This window comes from Cervus canadensis, chromosome 13, assembly GCF_019320065.1.
Source record: "Cervus canadensis isolate Bull #8, Minnesota chromosome 13, ASM1932006v1, whole genome shotgun sequence".
NCBI lineage: Eukaryota > Metazoa > Chordata > Mammalia > Artiodactyla > Cervidae > Cervus > Cervus canadensis.
In genome coordinates, this window is record NC_057398.1 from 35,647,110 (window position 1) to 35,663,739 (window position 16,630).

The following is a 16,630-nucleotide window of genomic DNA, read 5'->3' on the forward strand; positions in this document are numbered from 1 at the left end:
GCCAGGCTCACGGTCTCGCTGGGTTCCACCAATCCCAGTTTCTAAGCCTCCCGGATCAGAGACCAGGCAGCTTTAGCCGGTTCTCACTCCAAGAGCATTGGCTCCCGCGGCTCCCACCCTTCTCTCCCTCCCGGGCTGCGCAGTCGCTCCGCCCAGGTCCGCCCTCTGACCAATAGCCGCGCGGAATCCGGGCCCACACCCCCGTCGCGCACCGCCCCGAGCCCGCGCCGCCGAATGACGTCACGACCCGGCCCCCGCACGTGACAGCCGCGCGCCTGGTTCCCGCTGGCTGCCGCGCTCGCGCTGCAGTGGCCGGTTGAGGCGCCTCCAGCCACGCGGCCGAGGGCGCGAGCTGAGGGAGCCGGTCGCGGGGTTGCGCGCGCATGGAGGCGGCACCGGAGGCCGCCTGAGGGCAGCCGGGAGAGCGGAGAGACTACCTCGCGCCTCGGTCGAGCCGCCTCTAGCCCGCGGCACCCAGCGGCTGCGGGCCGCGGAGCCGGCGCGGCCATGGCGACGGGGACTCAGCAGAAGGAGAACACGTTGCTTCACCTCTTCGCCGGCGGGTGAGTTACCGGCCCGACCCCACGCCCCCGCCCTTCTGCCGCGCCCCGCACCCTCGGTGCACCGGGGCCGGTTACCAGCCCTGCCCGGGCTGAAATGCGGGCTCTCGAAGGAGGAAGTCCGGGCGATGGGGCAGCGGGGAGGCCCGAGGGGCGCGGGGCCTGTCCCCCTCCAGACCACATCCCCCGACGGTGGTTTTACGCGGCGCCCACGCCCATCCCCGCCGCGTCTCCTCCTGTTTCTTCTCTTAAACAATTAGTGGCTGGTCTGACGAGTGTCGCTCGGCGGTCCTGTCTGGCCACGCTGCCCTTAGCGACTTCAGAGTTCTCCCCCAAGGCCTTTTCCCGAAGGCCCTAGGCGGGCTTGGAGATGCTCAATGTGGCCCGGGAGTTCCTCAGGGTAGCGCAGGGACGAGTTCATAAGGTAGAGATGCCGGTATTGGGTATCAGCAGGAGCCTGATAAGTGCTGGTGAACCGTGATGCTGGGGTCAGCAACCGGTGGGAGGGCTGATGGGGGACCGCAGGATCAAGTGAGAAGGTGTGTTGAAATGCTTCTCACCTGCTGGTTGGAGCGCCAGAAACAACGTTATTCAAAGATGTGCCTTGTTTTGAAAACATCGTTTGGCGGATCGTCAGTGGCGGCAACGTATTTTTAGGGAGGTTAGGAGGGGAGCTGGTGTTTTTGTTTTTCGGAAAATAGAAGTTAAAATGTTTTATATTAGTGATTTGTTTTCTTTCAATACAGCCTTTGGGTCCTTTGGAGTCTTCTAGATGTTTGGAGTCTTGTTTAAGGACCTCACAGGCCTGGCACAGCCATTTTTAAGTGTAGGACAGTTCTACATGAAGTAGCACTTATCTTATTGTTTTGAGTATTTTAGTTGTAGTTTTGTGTTTTGGTTGCTACCCGGATATGTTCCTTATTACAAACAAGCAGTGGTTAAGCATTTGTCTGCAAAAATACCCTTGATGAGAGTGTTCCTGAGTTTTTTGGTACTTTTTATTGTAGTTGTTTACCTAGGTACTTTGTTTCTCCCGTCAGAAAATTTGACTCTTCCTCAGACATAGGCATGCTTTCTCATTCATCTCTTTTCTGCCCTTCCCTCATTTTGCTTCATCTTTCCTTTGAGATTTATTTTGAAAGTAACACAAGGTTTGGGGAGGGGGCCCTGTTCCTAAATTAAGACAGAATATTGATTTGTCATTCTGGAGGATTTTAAACAAGTTGGCCATGTTATTAAAGTCATTTCTCAAGCTAACAGAGATTTTTTAAAAATTATTTTATTCTCAGTGATTTTGATTTACTGTTTCTAGTGAGGTGGTCTTTTTTTTTTTTTAATGCTTGTATTCTGAACCCAGTGAGTTCCTTGCTCTGGAGCAGCCTCTGTGAGGCTGGCTGCGTAATCTATTCCCCTGTCGACTTGAAGCTCCCAACGCGCCCTTCACAGTGCCCTCTGGCTGCTGATTCTCCTACTGGAGCACCAGCCTCTTTGCTTGTGATGGAGGAAAACTGCATTAGCCATCACAGCTCTGAACTGATTAAAACGGTGGAGTTTATTAGGGTGGTGCCTGGGGCCATTGTATTTAACAGGTTTCTATTCCTTCATTAGCAGTTCAAGATTCCTTGCTGATCTGCAAGAAAGAAAATAAGTGTTTGAAAAGGATGCTTTCAGAGTAGCTAATTGGATTTTGACTCATTCCCACTAGCCTAAAATACAGTGCTTCCAGTTCTTTTAGGGAAGAACATTAAAGGAGCTAAAATATCAAATGGGTGGGTGTATCATGCAGTTGAAATCAGGCAGTGCAGTGGTCCCACCCTATCTGTTGCAAGGCTGTGTTGCTTTGCTCAAAGTAACTAGCTTCCACTGTTAAGCTGCCCTCTTTCCAGAGAACTGAGTTTACTGCTTTTGAAAAGAAGTCAGAGACCCTGCTTTTTAATGTAGACTCTGTCGCATTTCTCCTATTTATTGAATAGCTATTGGAAACTAACATCAAACAAGTTTAATGCTATCACTAATTGATGATACTGAGTTAATGTTTTTACCAGGTCTAACAGACTTATGAATAGTTGAAAATTAATTTTTGATCCTGGAAAATAAAAACTACACACAAAACAACTCATATAGTCTTTTAAATTTCCCACATTATTAGAAACAGTTTCATGGGTTCTTTGCAGAGGCAAAAATGCTCCTAAATTAACCTGTAATAGTCAGGTTTTTATTAATAGTCATCTTTTTAGTATAGCGTTGCCCTTTAAGAAAGAGGAGAACTGAAGGAGAAACCACCCACAAACCAACAGCTAGAAATAAGCACTTCAGAATCAGGTCTGTGTGCATCTATATATGCACCAAAGGTAATTTCATAGTTAATTTTAAAATGGGCTCCTCTTCTTTATGTGTTGCTTTCTCCTTAGAAATATGTTGAGTTTTGATGGCAGCATGGTAATGAATTCTCTGAATAGACTTCTAATCAACCCTCACTGTTCCGTGGTTGCAGTGAAGAATGTAAACATTTCCAAGCCCAGTGGCAGGAGTTCAATGAGGCTGTTACCATCATATATGACAGGGCTACCTAATTTATTCTGATTACATAATTTCTTTCTGACCTCTCATTGCTCATTTTTTTGAAATTCATTTTATATTTGGCTCTGCTAGGCCTTCATTGCTGCGAGTACTTTCTCTAGTTGCAGCAAGTGGGGGCTACTCTCTAGCTGTGATGTACAGGCTTCTCATTACGGTGGCTTCTGCTCAAGGGCAGGCTCTAAAGCTTGGGCTCAGTAGTTGTGGCCCTTGGGGTTTAGTTGCCTATGCCATGTGGAATCTTCCAGACCTGGGATTGAACCCGTTCCCCATGCATAGGCAGGCAGATTGCTATCCACTGTACGACCAGGGAAGTCCTCATTGCTAATTTTTGCCATTATAAACTGGACATCTTTATGTGTATCTGTGTAGTCATCTGATTATTTCCTGAGGGTAAACTGTGATCATGGTATGTACAATTGCTGAGTCAAAACACATTTTTAAGACTTGATAGCTACCAGCACCTTCATAAGCCATCTCCTAGGGTGGGTACTTTGTGTGAGCAAACCTCATTCGTTTATGTTGGTTTTTAGTGTCTCTGGCTACCCTGGTGGCTCAGATGCTAAAGAATCTGCAATTCAGGACACCTGAGTTTGATCACTGGGTCAGGAAGATCCCCTAGAGAAGGGAATGACAACCCACTCCAGTATTCTTGCCTGGAGAATTCCATGGACAGAGGAGCCTGGTGGGCTACAGTCCATGGGGTCGCCATGGACAAAGAATCAGACCTCACTAAGCAGCTAACACTTTCACTTTAGCATCTTTAGGGATTCTACTGTTTTCTGCCTTCTCTCCTATCCCAAAATCTGGGCGGCATTGTCAAAAGGAAAAACCTAAACCAATTTTATTGTTACTACCTAACAAAACCTATCATTCCTTTTCTACTATTTAAACCCATCCCATTAAGAGAAACACGGAAATCCTCCAAAGTAGCCCCTGCATGTGTAGGCCTCATGACAGAGAAAAATCTATTAAACTTTCCCTATGGAATGACTTGGGTTTCCCAGATGGTGCTAGAGGTAAAGAATCTGCCTGCCAGTGCAGGAGACGCGGGAGACGCAGGTTCAGTCCCTGGGTTGGGAAGATCCCTAGAGGAGGGTGTGGCAACCTGCTCCAGTAGTCTTCCCTGGAAAATCCCTTGGACAGAGAAGCCTGGTATGTTGTGGTCCATAGGGCTGCAAAGAGGAAGACATGACCGAGCGAGTGAGCACACATACGTGGAATGACTTGGTGGTTCTGGTTGTGAACAAGCAGCATTCAGGAGAGTACTTAGCACCTGAAATAGCTCTACTAAGCTGTCCTTAGATTAGAGCTTGATGGCCTGGATTATACGCTTTAGGTCTTATTTTTATGGCATGGTGTTTTCTCTTGTCATTAAATGTATTTACAGGGCCTTTAAACTGTACTTTAATGGGGATATGTATGTCTTTAAGGTTTTAAAAGTAATATAATCTAAGATATGTTCACAGTTGAGTCTTGCCCCTCATTGCGGACAGCTGTCACCTGTTCTATTCTGTACTGTCCCTGTCCCTGCAGGTTTAATCTGTATCGGCTAAGTGTTAGCTTTGAAGTATTAGGCATACCTGATAGCTCAGTTGGTAAAGTGTCCGCCGGTAATGCAGGAGACCCTGGTTCGATTCCTGGGTCGGGAAGATCTGCTGGAGAAGGGATAGGCTACCCACTCCAGTTTTCTTGGGCTTCCCTTGTGGCTCAGACAGTAAAAAATCCACCTGCAATGTGGGAGACCTGGGTTTGATCCCTGGGTTGGGAAGATCCCCTGGAGAAGGAAACAGCTACCCACTCCAGTATTCTGGCCCGGAGATTTCCACGGACTGTATAGTCCATAGGGTCACAAAGAGTCGGACACAACCGAACAACTTTCACTTTCATTAGGCATATGTTAATATATTTGCTAAGGAACCTTATAGAGAAGATGCATGATTTATTTGCAGTGATTAAAGAAGCTTTGATAAGACAAATATAGTGTGCCCATGTATTTTATATAAGCCTTATATAAGTATACTAAGGCTGTAAATTGATTTTCTCCAGTGTATTTCATACATGCAACATTTTTTTCTTTAATGTATTATGTTTGGATGAAAGATTCCTGTTAAAATTTAAGCGTCATGTAAGTTTAAGCCTCACGGGTAGCAGCCGTGTCTGTTTTCTTCACTGATCCATCCCAAATACAGTAACCCCCAAGTGTTAGAGAACACCATTGCTACTTGTTTAACGAGTAACTAGATGAGTAAAAGGTATTGTGCATCTATCCTGGAGGTGTGTAGCCTGTTAATTGTCCCAAATAAAGAAAAGCACTACTGTATTTGTAATTATAAACATGACTCTGTAGTAAAATTTGCTGAAACTGCACTAGCATAAGGTAACATTTTGGATTTGTGCGTTTATAAAAGATACTGATTCTCTTCAATTTCAGAAAGTACTGTAAAGTTGTTTTTTAAGTCCTTATTTATCTTTGTCTGCACTGGGTCTTTGTTGCTGTGCACAGACTTATCTAGTTGCACTGAGCAGGGAGTTTCTCTTGTTGTGGAGCATGGGCCCTAGAGCAAGGGAGCTCAGTAGTTCTCTAGAGCCAGGGCCTCAGCAGCTAAGCTGAGCTTAGCTGCCCCACGGCATGTGGAATCTAACTGGGCCAGAGATCGAACTCCTGTCCCCTGCATTAGCAGGCGAATTCTTATCCACTGTACCACCATGGAAGTCCACTGTAGAGTTTTTTGTTCGGCTGCTACTTCATTTTTTGTTCCTAATTGAGGTAGGATATAGAAAATAGCATCTAAAGGATAGTTAGCTGCATCCAAAAAGAAGCATTTTGCTTTTACTGAGTGACCACAGAATTTGCGTAATCAAAATCTTCTAAGCCTTGTGCTAAGTATTCAAATAAAACATTCCAGAAAATTATGTGTAAAGAGGCATTCCTTTTTTTTTCAGGTAGTGACTATAGAGGTAGCAGATGAAAGGGAGAAATTATCAAGGGCTCCGAATTTAGGGATCACAGGGTCTCTGGCCATATTATTAGTCAGTAGAATCCATATTGTAGTTAGGTATAAGCTGTGAGTCTGGAAACCAGTTTACTGTCAGTTGGGTAGCAGTAACAATAAAGAGTGTTTTGGTCTTGGCTTTAGTGTCTAAATTGAGTGAGTCTATGTATAGAAAACAGTTTTTTGTTGAAAATGTCTAGGTTTTAAAATTCTCTTTGTTACTTGCAACTCAGAGTTAAAGGGTAAAAATGTATTAAAAGGTAAAAATTCATCTTTGATCACATAAGGACTATAGAAAAAAATTTAGTGTATGTCTTGTAGTAGTAATGGTCCAGCTTAGCTTTGTTCTGCTGTAAAGTAGAGGGGAGGAGCCTAATCCACAGGCTTTAGAAAAATAACAAGCAAGGCCTACATGGGTAAAGATAAACAGTTAAATACATCTTTATGTAATAAACAGGAGACTTCAGTTCTGAACAAGAAGAATGAAAGAAGGTAGAGAATGAGGGGGAGGGGAAGGACAAGTAGTAAAAGAAGAAAAAGGTGCAGAAAAATGCAGGTCGTAAGTTTTGTTTTGTTTTAGAAAATCGGGCAGATAGATTTCAGAGAGCCTCTTGTTGCTACTCTGAGACATGTATGATTTAACTGCTATTCATGGCCTTTCTGCTGCCCTGTTCAAGCCCTTGGGATGGTTTCACTGAATGGAATATCCCAGAGGTATTGGGTATTGGGTATGGAATAGTCCAGTGGTCTGTGGCTTTGGTATCCATGACTAGAGCAGGATTTTAGGAGCGAAATTAAATTAATATCCAGGGAATTTCCTCATAGCCATCAGAAACATAGCCCACTGGAAACACAAGTCCTCAGCGTGTTTTAGAAGATTACTGATAATAGTTAATCCCTTTAAGTACTTTCATGAGACTTGGGTATAATTTTTTTTTTTTAATTGACTAGGCTCATTTGGGAGACTTTCAGTTATAAGTAGTAAATCAAAGTCACTTCCAGCTTCCTTGATTGTTGGCATGTACACCCAAATTTTAGAGCAGGCACAGGCTTCAGGGAGGGCTTACCTAAATAGCTCAACAGTGTCACTGTGGGACCCCTCGATGACTGCTCTGCTTTCCAGAAATATCTGCTTGATTCCAAGGTTGGTCCCTGCATGAACACAGAATGGTTTCCAGCACCTCTCAGCTTGTTTTCCTCCATTGAACAAGCCTTGAGCTTAACTCTGACTGGACCAACTTGGACGTGCACCCAGCGCTAAAGCGGTATTGCTCCCCAGGGAATTACGCCACTTATCTTGGGCTGAATCATGTGCCATCTTTGAACAGATGACATGGCTTTATGTTGATTAAGTGAGTTAGGACTAAACTAGAAATGGGTTTAATCCCATTCAAACTATTTGTTGTTTAGTGGCTAAGTCATATCTGACTCTTTGTGACCCCATGAGCCGTCCATGGCATTTTCCAGGCAAGAATACTGGAGTGGGTTGCCATTTCCTTCCCCAGGGGATCTTCCCAACCCAGAGATCAAACCCCTGTCTCCTGCTGCATCTCCTGCATTGCAGGTTGGTTCTTTATAGCTGAGCCACCAGGGAAGCCTGTCCAAACCATATGACTTAAGAAATTTGGGACAGAGAAAGCAGGAATGGATGCTGGGGACAGTACTCCACGTTGGTTATACCACCTTCAAATACACACACTGTCCATTTTACTGATCTGGAGCCGGCTTTCTCAAGCTCAGCCAAACAATTGTTTAGAGGTCAGGCTTGTCCTGTGCATTGTAGAATGTTAGCAGCGTCCCTGGCCTCCAGCTCCTAAGTGCTAGTAACCCCTCCCCCAAGTTCAGCAACCAAAAGTGTCTCCAGGCCTTGCAGGATGTCACTGGAGCCAGGGCAGCATCATCCTGGCTGAGACCACTGGTCTAGAAGAGTGGTCTTCAGACTGATCACACAAGCTTGTGATGAAAATGTTTGTGCGTATCCCCATGTATATTTATATTAACATATTAATTCTATACCTGTTATAAAACACATACAGGAAATAGAAGTTAAATGGTGGTGATTCTAAATACAATGAAATTTTATTTTTGACTGTAATACTTTCTTCCTGTATGCCGTGGATCTTTGTGTGTGCCTTTTAGAGCATTTCCCCACTTTGGAGGTTAGTGGCCTAAAATACAGGTGTCCAATCAGAATTAGTCAGTTGCCCAACTGTGTGGGGCCAGCACTGTGTCACCATGAAACTCCAGGTCCAGTGTGACTTTCCCTGCTGTCTGAGCATCGGCTACCCGGGCCCTCAGCTGAACCTACTCTGAGACTTAGGAGGAGGACAGCCGTTGACCACTGCATCCGAGGCTGCATACGCAGAGCAGAAAAGCTATAGATTATAGTTGTCAGCGTTGTGGCCTGTGGAGTGTTGAGAGAGGCTGTGCCTGTCGCTGTTCCCATCCCTGTCACCAGCCCCTACTGCTGTGTGCTGGAGGTTGAGGGCGGTTGTGAGGCTGAGAGGTGGGCACCTTGTTCTGCGTCCAGAGGCTTCCTGCAGGGGGACGGCTGCTGCCTTATCAGCCAGCGCCAGCAGGATGAGAAGGGACCGCTGTGGCGTGCTTGGGGCGGGCTCGGGGTGACTTCCTACCGAGTGGCAGTCTTGTTGCCTCATGGTGGGCGTGGAAGGACACTAGTGGGCCCCGTTGGCTTAATGTCAAGGAGTTCGAGGACCAGAGGAAGGAAGGACACACCTAGTGCTGCCAGCAAGGTTCTCAGGCCAGAAGGAGGTGGGGGGATGGACGGCTGGTGGTCTGAATACAGGGCTTCTCAGTGACGGGGCTCTTGGTGGAACTGAGCAGCGCCCCAAGGAGGCCTGCACACCATTTACACTGACTCATGACACTTGATGAGGCCCCCAGTATACGTAACACGTAGCCTGGTGGACCCACTGCTAGACCTAGACCTGTGCCCAGAGAGCCCCAAAAGGATGGGAATGGAGAAAAGGTGAAAGAGCAGACCAAGTCCCCTCAGTCTAGCTGGCAGTGTTAGAGGCAAGTTATGAATCAGATTTGAGATTGAAGTTCTAGGGGACTAAATTTGAAAAACTGAAAGGATAGGAGAGGCGGGATTCGGTGGAGAACAGCTGAAAAGAAGTACTGGTAAGGGCTGGGGAGGACTGGCAGGCAGAGCTGAGGTCTCCACCCTTTCTAACCAGAGATTCCTGAAAAGCTCGGTTAATATTAATACCTTCGGCAGAGTCGCTGGCGATAGGGCTTCATCCCGGGTAATTGACCATGGTGAGGAGTTGGGCTAACTTGGAAGGTCTTTGCATTGAAGAATTGAGAATTGACAGGGCCTTTTTTTCTACAAAGAATATAATTTGTTGTATTGTTAAGTGCTTTGGACCCAACCTCATTAAATATCTTTAGAGAATTTGGAAAGCCAATCTCAGAGAAGTCAGTATTTTGATTGCTTTTGTCTACTGTCTCCTCAGACTGATGAATGTCCTGTGTGTTTGGTTCATAAAGAAAAAGCAGTTGAACCGAAAGATTAACTTTTCTTTTTGACTGTGCTGGGTTTTTATTGCAACGTGCAATAGTTGCAGAACCCGAGTTTTTAGTTGCCCTGAGGCATGTGGGATCTTAGTTCCCCGACCACGTCCTCTGCCCTGCAATGCAGATTCTTAACCACTGGACCACCAGGGAAGTCCCAGAAAGATTAGCTTTTAAAATTCTGCTATGGAATGTCTTAAATTTCGGGAAGACACTTCTTTTGGACAATTTAGTGTAATGTTAGAACCTTTTTCTTCTAATTAAATATCCTTTGGGTATTTTCATTTAAGTGTTTTTTCCTGGTAGATGAGGAGGGACTTAGCTCCTGAGCAGTTACTTCTTACTGCACTCACTCTACAGTTTGCAGTGCTTTCCCAGCACTTTGTATTTGTTTCCTGGGATGCCGTGGGGCGGCGTCACCCCTCTTGTAGGAGAGGCACGTGGAGACCCTCAGTTTGCCCCTGGAGGAGGCCAGGGTCTTTTCACCACCTGGCCCTCTGCCCTGGGCACGTGGATGTGTAACATACAGAATGGTGGCTGTGGAGCGAGTGTGGCCTGCCACCCCCACCCAGGAGGTGACCAGCTTGCTGTCAGCGGGTATTTGCTTAGCGTTTCTGCAGGCTGTCCTCTGACCAGTGGCATCCGTGTAGACAACAGTTGGCCGAGGTAAGAAGCACGGCTGACCTGGGGACAAGCAAAGGTGGTTGACCCGTGTCTTATTGGAACTTGTTGACTTTCTGATGCAAGAATTTACCGCAAGCTCTGGTGTTTTGTTTTGTTTTTTTTCCAGTAACATGGAATCATCACCTAGTTTTTATTGTAATAGATTGAAAGCAATTTATTTTACATGAATCGATACAGGTTTGGAAGTGGTTTTTTTTTGTTTGTTTTTAAACACTCCCTATTATATCCCATTTTCTTTAGAAATATTTTTGTGCTCGGAGCACATTATATCAACCAACATTCAGTTGGGCTCAGGATTTTTTCTTCATGCTGAAAAACACATTAAAGTTATAAGTCCTAGTTGTCTTAATTGACAATTTTCCATCTTAACTGTGAATTGCAAATAGTGTGAACTAGCTTAACAAACTATATATAAACACCTGTCCTTCTGTAATACTCCCAGAGAGGATACCTTAGTATAGAGGGAAGCACAGGCTTTGCAGGCAAAGGGTCTGGATTTGGTTTTCAGTTGAGACATGTAGGCACTTGTGGCTTTGAGAAAGTATATAAACTTCATCGAGACCCAGGTTCCCTGTGAAGTCAGGATGATACCACCCTGCACAATCGGGAGCTTACATGATAGTTGTCCCACCTGCAGGTCAAGTCCTTCCCGCCATCCTCCCTTCCTGTTCTGGTTGAGATCCTCTGCGGGGCTTTGTGTTCGATGGGTTTTGGCCACAGTTCAGCAAACACTGCTGAAGAGACAGCTCTGTTGTTTGTCTTACATTTGTTTTTTTTGCCACAGTTTGTGCGAGCTTAGTTCCCCAACCAGGGATTGAACCCCGGCACTTGGCAGTGAAAGCTCAGTTTAGGGTGTTCTTAGCATCATGATTTCAAGGCAGGTTTACCTACATAGTTCCAAATGGCTGTTTTCCTCTCCTCCCCGCTCCCCTAGTCTGTATGTTGTTCTCTTTTTTTCAGGCTCTTTGTGGTAAATTGAAGCTAAACAATCCTACCTTACTAGGATTGTTGGAGGGTTGAATTCTTGACATAAAATGATCATTCATCAGTGGCAGCAGTGCAATTAAGTTGGTAGCGTCTATCTAGCTCTTAGTTATCAGGATTTTACTTGCTATTTGTAACTATAGGCTTCTGGGTTTAAAAGGCTGCCTGGGAACTTGTCTTCACCCCTTACCTCAGGGCCTGTCCTGGGGGCTGAGGGGCTGGGTTCGCTTCCAGATTTTTAACACCTGCATTGAGTCAGGAAGCTCATTTAGAGATTCTGTGTTTGCCAAGGCCTGTCCCTCCTCTTTCTTGTTGCTTTTCCCAATCATAGACGCCTCTGCTGTTTCATTTTTATTGAACCACCTGTTTGGCTGGTACTGTGCTCTGACCAAGTGCAAGAACGTACAGCACACAGCTCCTGCCTTCCGGCCTGTGATAGAAGCTAGACAGTAAGTGCTGTTTTCAAACACTTAGCTCCCTTACAGGGTAGTTTAGTAATTCCTCTTCTGATGAGCAAATATTGTTTGTGAACCTGCGAATCTTAATGCCAGGGATACAAAGATGAATACAGTGCAGGTTCTGATCGTCAGTGTTCTGATCTTCTCCAAAGAGAAGAACCTCTGGTGGTGCAGGAGTGGCTTCAGGTGGTACTGGCACATTGTTATCTAGAACCAGCACACCAGACATGCAGTTTCATGGATATTATTGTTTAAGAAAAGACAGAAATAGCTATTTGATGATTGTTGTTGTTGTTCGGTCGCTCAGTCGTGTCTGACTCTTTGTGACCCCATGGACTGCAGCGCGCCAGGCCTCCCTGTCCTTCACTGTCTCCCGGAGCTCACTGAAACTCATGTCCGTGGAGTCGGTGATGCCATCCAACCATCTCATCCTCTGTCACCCCCTGCTCCCCCTCCCCTCAATCTTTCCCAGCATCAGGGTCTTTTCCAGTGAGTCCGCTCTTCACATCAGGTGGCCAAAGTACTGGAGCTTCAGCATCAGTCCTTCCAATGAATATTTAGGGTTGATTTCCTTTAGAGTTGACTAGTTAGATCTCCTTGCTATTCAAGGGACTCTCAAGAGTCTTCTCTAACTCCACAGTTCAAAAGCATCAATTTTTCTGCTCTCAGCCTTCTTTATGGTCCAACCCTCACATCCACACATGACAACTGGAAAAACCATAGCTTCGACTAGATGGACCTTTGTTGGTAAAGTAAGGTCTCTGCTTTTTAATATGCTGTCTAGGTTTGTCATAGCTTTTCTTCCAAGGAGCAAGCATCTTTTAATTTCATGGCTGCAATCACCATCTGCAGTGATTTTGGAGCCCAAGAGAATAAAGTCTGACACTGTTCCCACTTTTCCCCCTTCTATTTGCCATGGAGTGATGGGACCGGATGCCATGATCTTAGTTTTCTGAATGTTGAGTTTTAAGCCAGCTTTTTCACTCTCCGCTTTCACTTTCATCATGAGGCTCTTTAGTTCCTTTTCACTTTCTGCCATTAGAGCGGTGTCATCTGCATATCTGAGGTGGTTGATATTTCTCTCAACAATCTTGATTCCAACTTGTGATTCACCCAGCCTGGCATTTCACATGATGTACTTTGCATATGGGTTAACAATACACAGGGTGCAGGGTGGCAGTACACAGCCTTGACGTACTGTATATTAGGATGCTGCTACTGCTAAGTCACTGCAGTCTTGTCCGACTCTTAGCGACCGCATGGACTGCAGCCTACCAGGCTCCTCCATCCATGGGGTTTTCCAGGCAAGAGTACTGGAGTGGGGTGCCATTGCCTTCTCCGGTATATTAGGATAAATAGGCGAAAATATTTAAATTTTAAGTTCAGGTAATATTTTTATATGAACCAATTGTGAAGGATCATTAAGGGAACTCTGACCCACAGAGCCAATGCATCTAATGAAATTCTGGAGGATGAATTGATTAGTTCTGAGTGAAACACACAGACTTCATTATTAAAAGGTAAGCTTTAGTTTGATTTTCAGTGGAGTCCAAATTAGTCAGATTTTAATAAAAATTTGATTTGTAGTAAACACTGATTTTCAACATAGTAGCATTACCTGAATAACTTTTATTTCACCGTGAAAAGATATTTTCTAGAATATTCATTGCAGCATGAGAGTGAAATTGGAAATGACGTGAACATCTAATGATAGGAAGTAGGTTAAAATATTATACATTGATAGATAGGAATAGGAGAATAGGATGCAACCATTGCAAATGATGGTGATGTAGGTGTATATATATTGACATGGAAAGACATTCATAATATCTAGATAAGAAGAAAAAGATGTGAGGTTAAAAAGCCAATAATGAAAAGCCCTGAAGGGTGTACTACTAACCTGTTAACAGTGGTTATCTTTTTAGCTGCTGGGATTTCAACCAGTTTTTTTTCTTTATTTATTTTTAATTGAAGGATAATTACTGTATTGTGTTGGTTTCTGCCATACGTCAACATGAAGCAGCCATACGTGTACATATGTCTCCTCCCTTTCGAGCCTTTCCATCCCACCCCTCTCAGTTGTCACAGAGCCCTGGTTTGAGTTCCCTGAGTCATTCAGCAAATTCCCACTGGCTGTCTATTTTACATATGTTAGTGTATTAATGTTTCCATGCTGCTCTCTCCGTTTGTCCCACCCTGATGGTGTGTTCTAATTATGAAATGAACATAGGTACCTTTCTTTTTCTTTTTTTAATAGAGAAAAATTCCATTTCCCGTTTCATGTATGCACAGCTCAGTATAGCTTTTCTGATCCTGTTGTGATTTCCTTTCTTACAGATGTGGGGGCACGGTTGGTGCTATTTTCACTTGTCCGCTAGAAGTCATTAAGACAAGGTTGCAGTCTTCAAGATTAGCTCTTCGGACAGTCTATTATCCTCAGGTTCATCTGGGGACCATCAGCGGAGCTGGGGTGGTGAGACAAACGTCAGTGACGCCTGGACTCTTACAGGTTCTAAAGTAAGTTCAGTCCCGGTTCTGGCCTCATGCCACCCGCACCCCCACCCCCACCCCCCCACTGTCAATGCAGAATGTTTATGCGGCCCATCAGATGGGATGTTCTGTTTGTAGAGGCTGTGACCAAATTTAAGAACTAGGTATCTATACCAATGTCTTTAACTCAGACTTTGCTCTCTTGGCCTCAGGGCTCCCGGCATGCATGTGATCACCATCCAGGGACAGTTAAAGTAAACCTAACAAAGCAAACTCAAAACAATCCATGTTTAAATTGTTACATCAGAGTGTTGCTCTTGCCCCAAGTCTTTTGAGTGCTAGTGAGAAGCTCTGAGGCTTGTAGAATGAATTTTAAAATTGCACAAGAGAAGTGTTGTGAATATTTTAAGAGGAAGTAATATGGAAACAAAATGTTGTAATTTTTTACTTTTTATTTGAAAATAATTTTACATTTATAGAAAAACTACAATATATGTTTAGTAAGCTGATCTTTACAATTTTTGTTTCATACCTAGCCTACCCACCTACTTTATCTGTTTTTACAGTATTAAAATATTTCAGTTGCTTACCAAGTTGCCGAATATTCTTAAGTTGAATTTGGCTTATCAGTCTCTATGCTTAAGGCAAAATCAGAAATTCAGACGAGCACTTGGCAATGTCTGCATTTTAGCTCAGGGACCCTTTGCTTTTAAAAGAGAACTTTAAAATGATGACTGACTTTGACTCCACATGTTACTCAGAGCTCTAAAACTGATCTTCGGGAGAGTGCGGGTTCAAGAGAGACACAGCTGTGTACCAGTGTGGATGTTTAGTGGGGAAGCGTTAGAAAAAGATGCAATAAAATGGAGATGCTCTGTCTTCATAACAACAACGCTTTGAATTTGGGGCAGAGTTCAGTCACAGTTTAGATAAGGTAGAATGGATTTGAAAGTGCTTAATTTATTTTTAGGTACGTTTTGTTTGTAAGGCCAACTTCTGGGTAATTCAGGCACCCACGCCAAACACACATACCAGGGTACATCCGAGCTCGGGCCCGACTGGGCAGCAGCACCCGCTGCTGAGGGCAAGGTCCCAACTAGAGAAAGAGGTCGCTGATAGCCAAGACTCGAGGCAGATCTTTTTTTTTTTTTTTTTTAATTGAATGCTGAGAAGGATTGTGGAGACACGAAATGCAGAAGGTCAGGGGCAGGCCAGGAAAGGTGGGGCACTGAAATGGGAGGCCTGCTTTGCTGTCAGTAAGGAGAGAGACCGGCTCTGAAGACACCCCGTCCCCTGTTCGCCTTTAATAAGTCTAGTCAATAGCAGTGTCTCCAGTGACGTCTTGCTTCTGAGGAACTTGGAGTGCTTTGGACCTAGTGAAACAGGGGTAATTTGCCAGCTTTGCTAACATCCAAGGTGAACTTCCTCTTACATACTTGCCAATCTCGCATGACTAGTAGATTTATTTATTTACTGTAACTGGGAACCTATTACCCGGAAGTCAAGGGTGTCACTGGGGCCAAACCCCTAAGGTAAATGGGAATGTTTCTCTAGTTCAAGTGTGTTAGGACACATCTTCTACTAAAATGTAAACCAAAAAAAAAAAAACCACCTCTCCATCTTTTAAAACACATGAACAGCACCCACACCACATGCAAGACAACCCATCTTCCTAACTGGCCTGGCAGAAGACCTTGCACCCTGCTCCATCCTCAGGCTGTTCTCAGCAAAGCGGAGGAGATCCTTCTGCTCTCGCTCCCAGTAAAAGCTGAAGCTGCCCATGGGCCTGCTGGACCCCTCCCGTTACTTCCTTGACTTCGCCTCCTTGAATTTCCCTCTCCTGAACCTTTTTGGCTATACTGGCCTCCTTACTGGCCCTTTAAAAGACCAGAACGTTGGAACATTCCACAGCAGGGCCTCTCTGCTGGACATTATCTGCATGGCTGCCTCTCAGCTCTCCCCCTTTACAGGAAGGCCTTGCAGTGACCATGCTATTGAAAACCAGGCCCTTCTTTCACATTCTCTCCGTCCTGCTCTGTTTTTATCCACAGCATTTACCTCTATCCATCATACACTGTAATGTATTGATTTATATTGTTTATTTTCTCTCCCTGCGGGCCCCCCCACAGAACAGAAGTTCCCCAGAGGTAGGGGCTTCGATTTGTTTTGACGACTGAGGTGTCCCCAGTCTCTGAGAACGCCGCCTGCCACACGGCAAGACTGCGGGACAAAGAGAACGTAACACCTCAGTGAGATGCTGAATATGAAGAGCTTGACACCCGCTCCCCCCCCTGCCACGTAAATAACCCATATTAGCTGCTATTGTAACACCTACTTCTGTACT

General features: G+C 45.0%; 1 protein-coding gene across 1 annotated transcript in view; it reads left to right on the plus strand.

The window, feature by feature from the left end:
- Positions 1-265: 265 nt before the first annotated feature.
- SLC25A33 (solute carrier family 25 member 33) overlaps positions 266-16,630 on the plus strand; it is a 32,162-nt gene continuing 15,797 nt past the window's right edge. The window contains exons 1-2 of the mRNA XM_043485758.1: positions 266-563; positions 14,134-14,313. Of these exons, the coding sequence (XP_043341693.1) occupies positions 508-563; positions 14,134-14,313 (236 nt within the window). The 5' untranslated portion in view covers positions 266-507. The remainder of the gene's footprint in view (positions 564-14,133; positions 14,314-16,630) is intronic.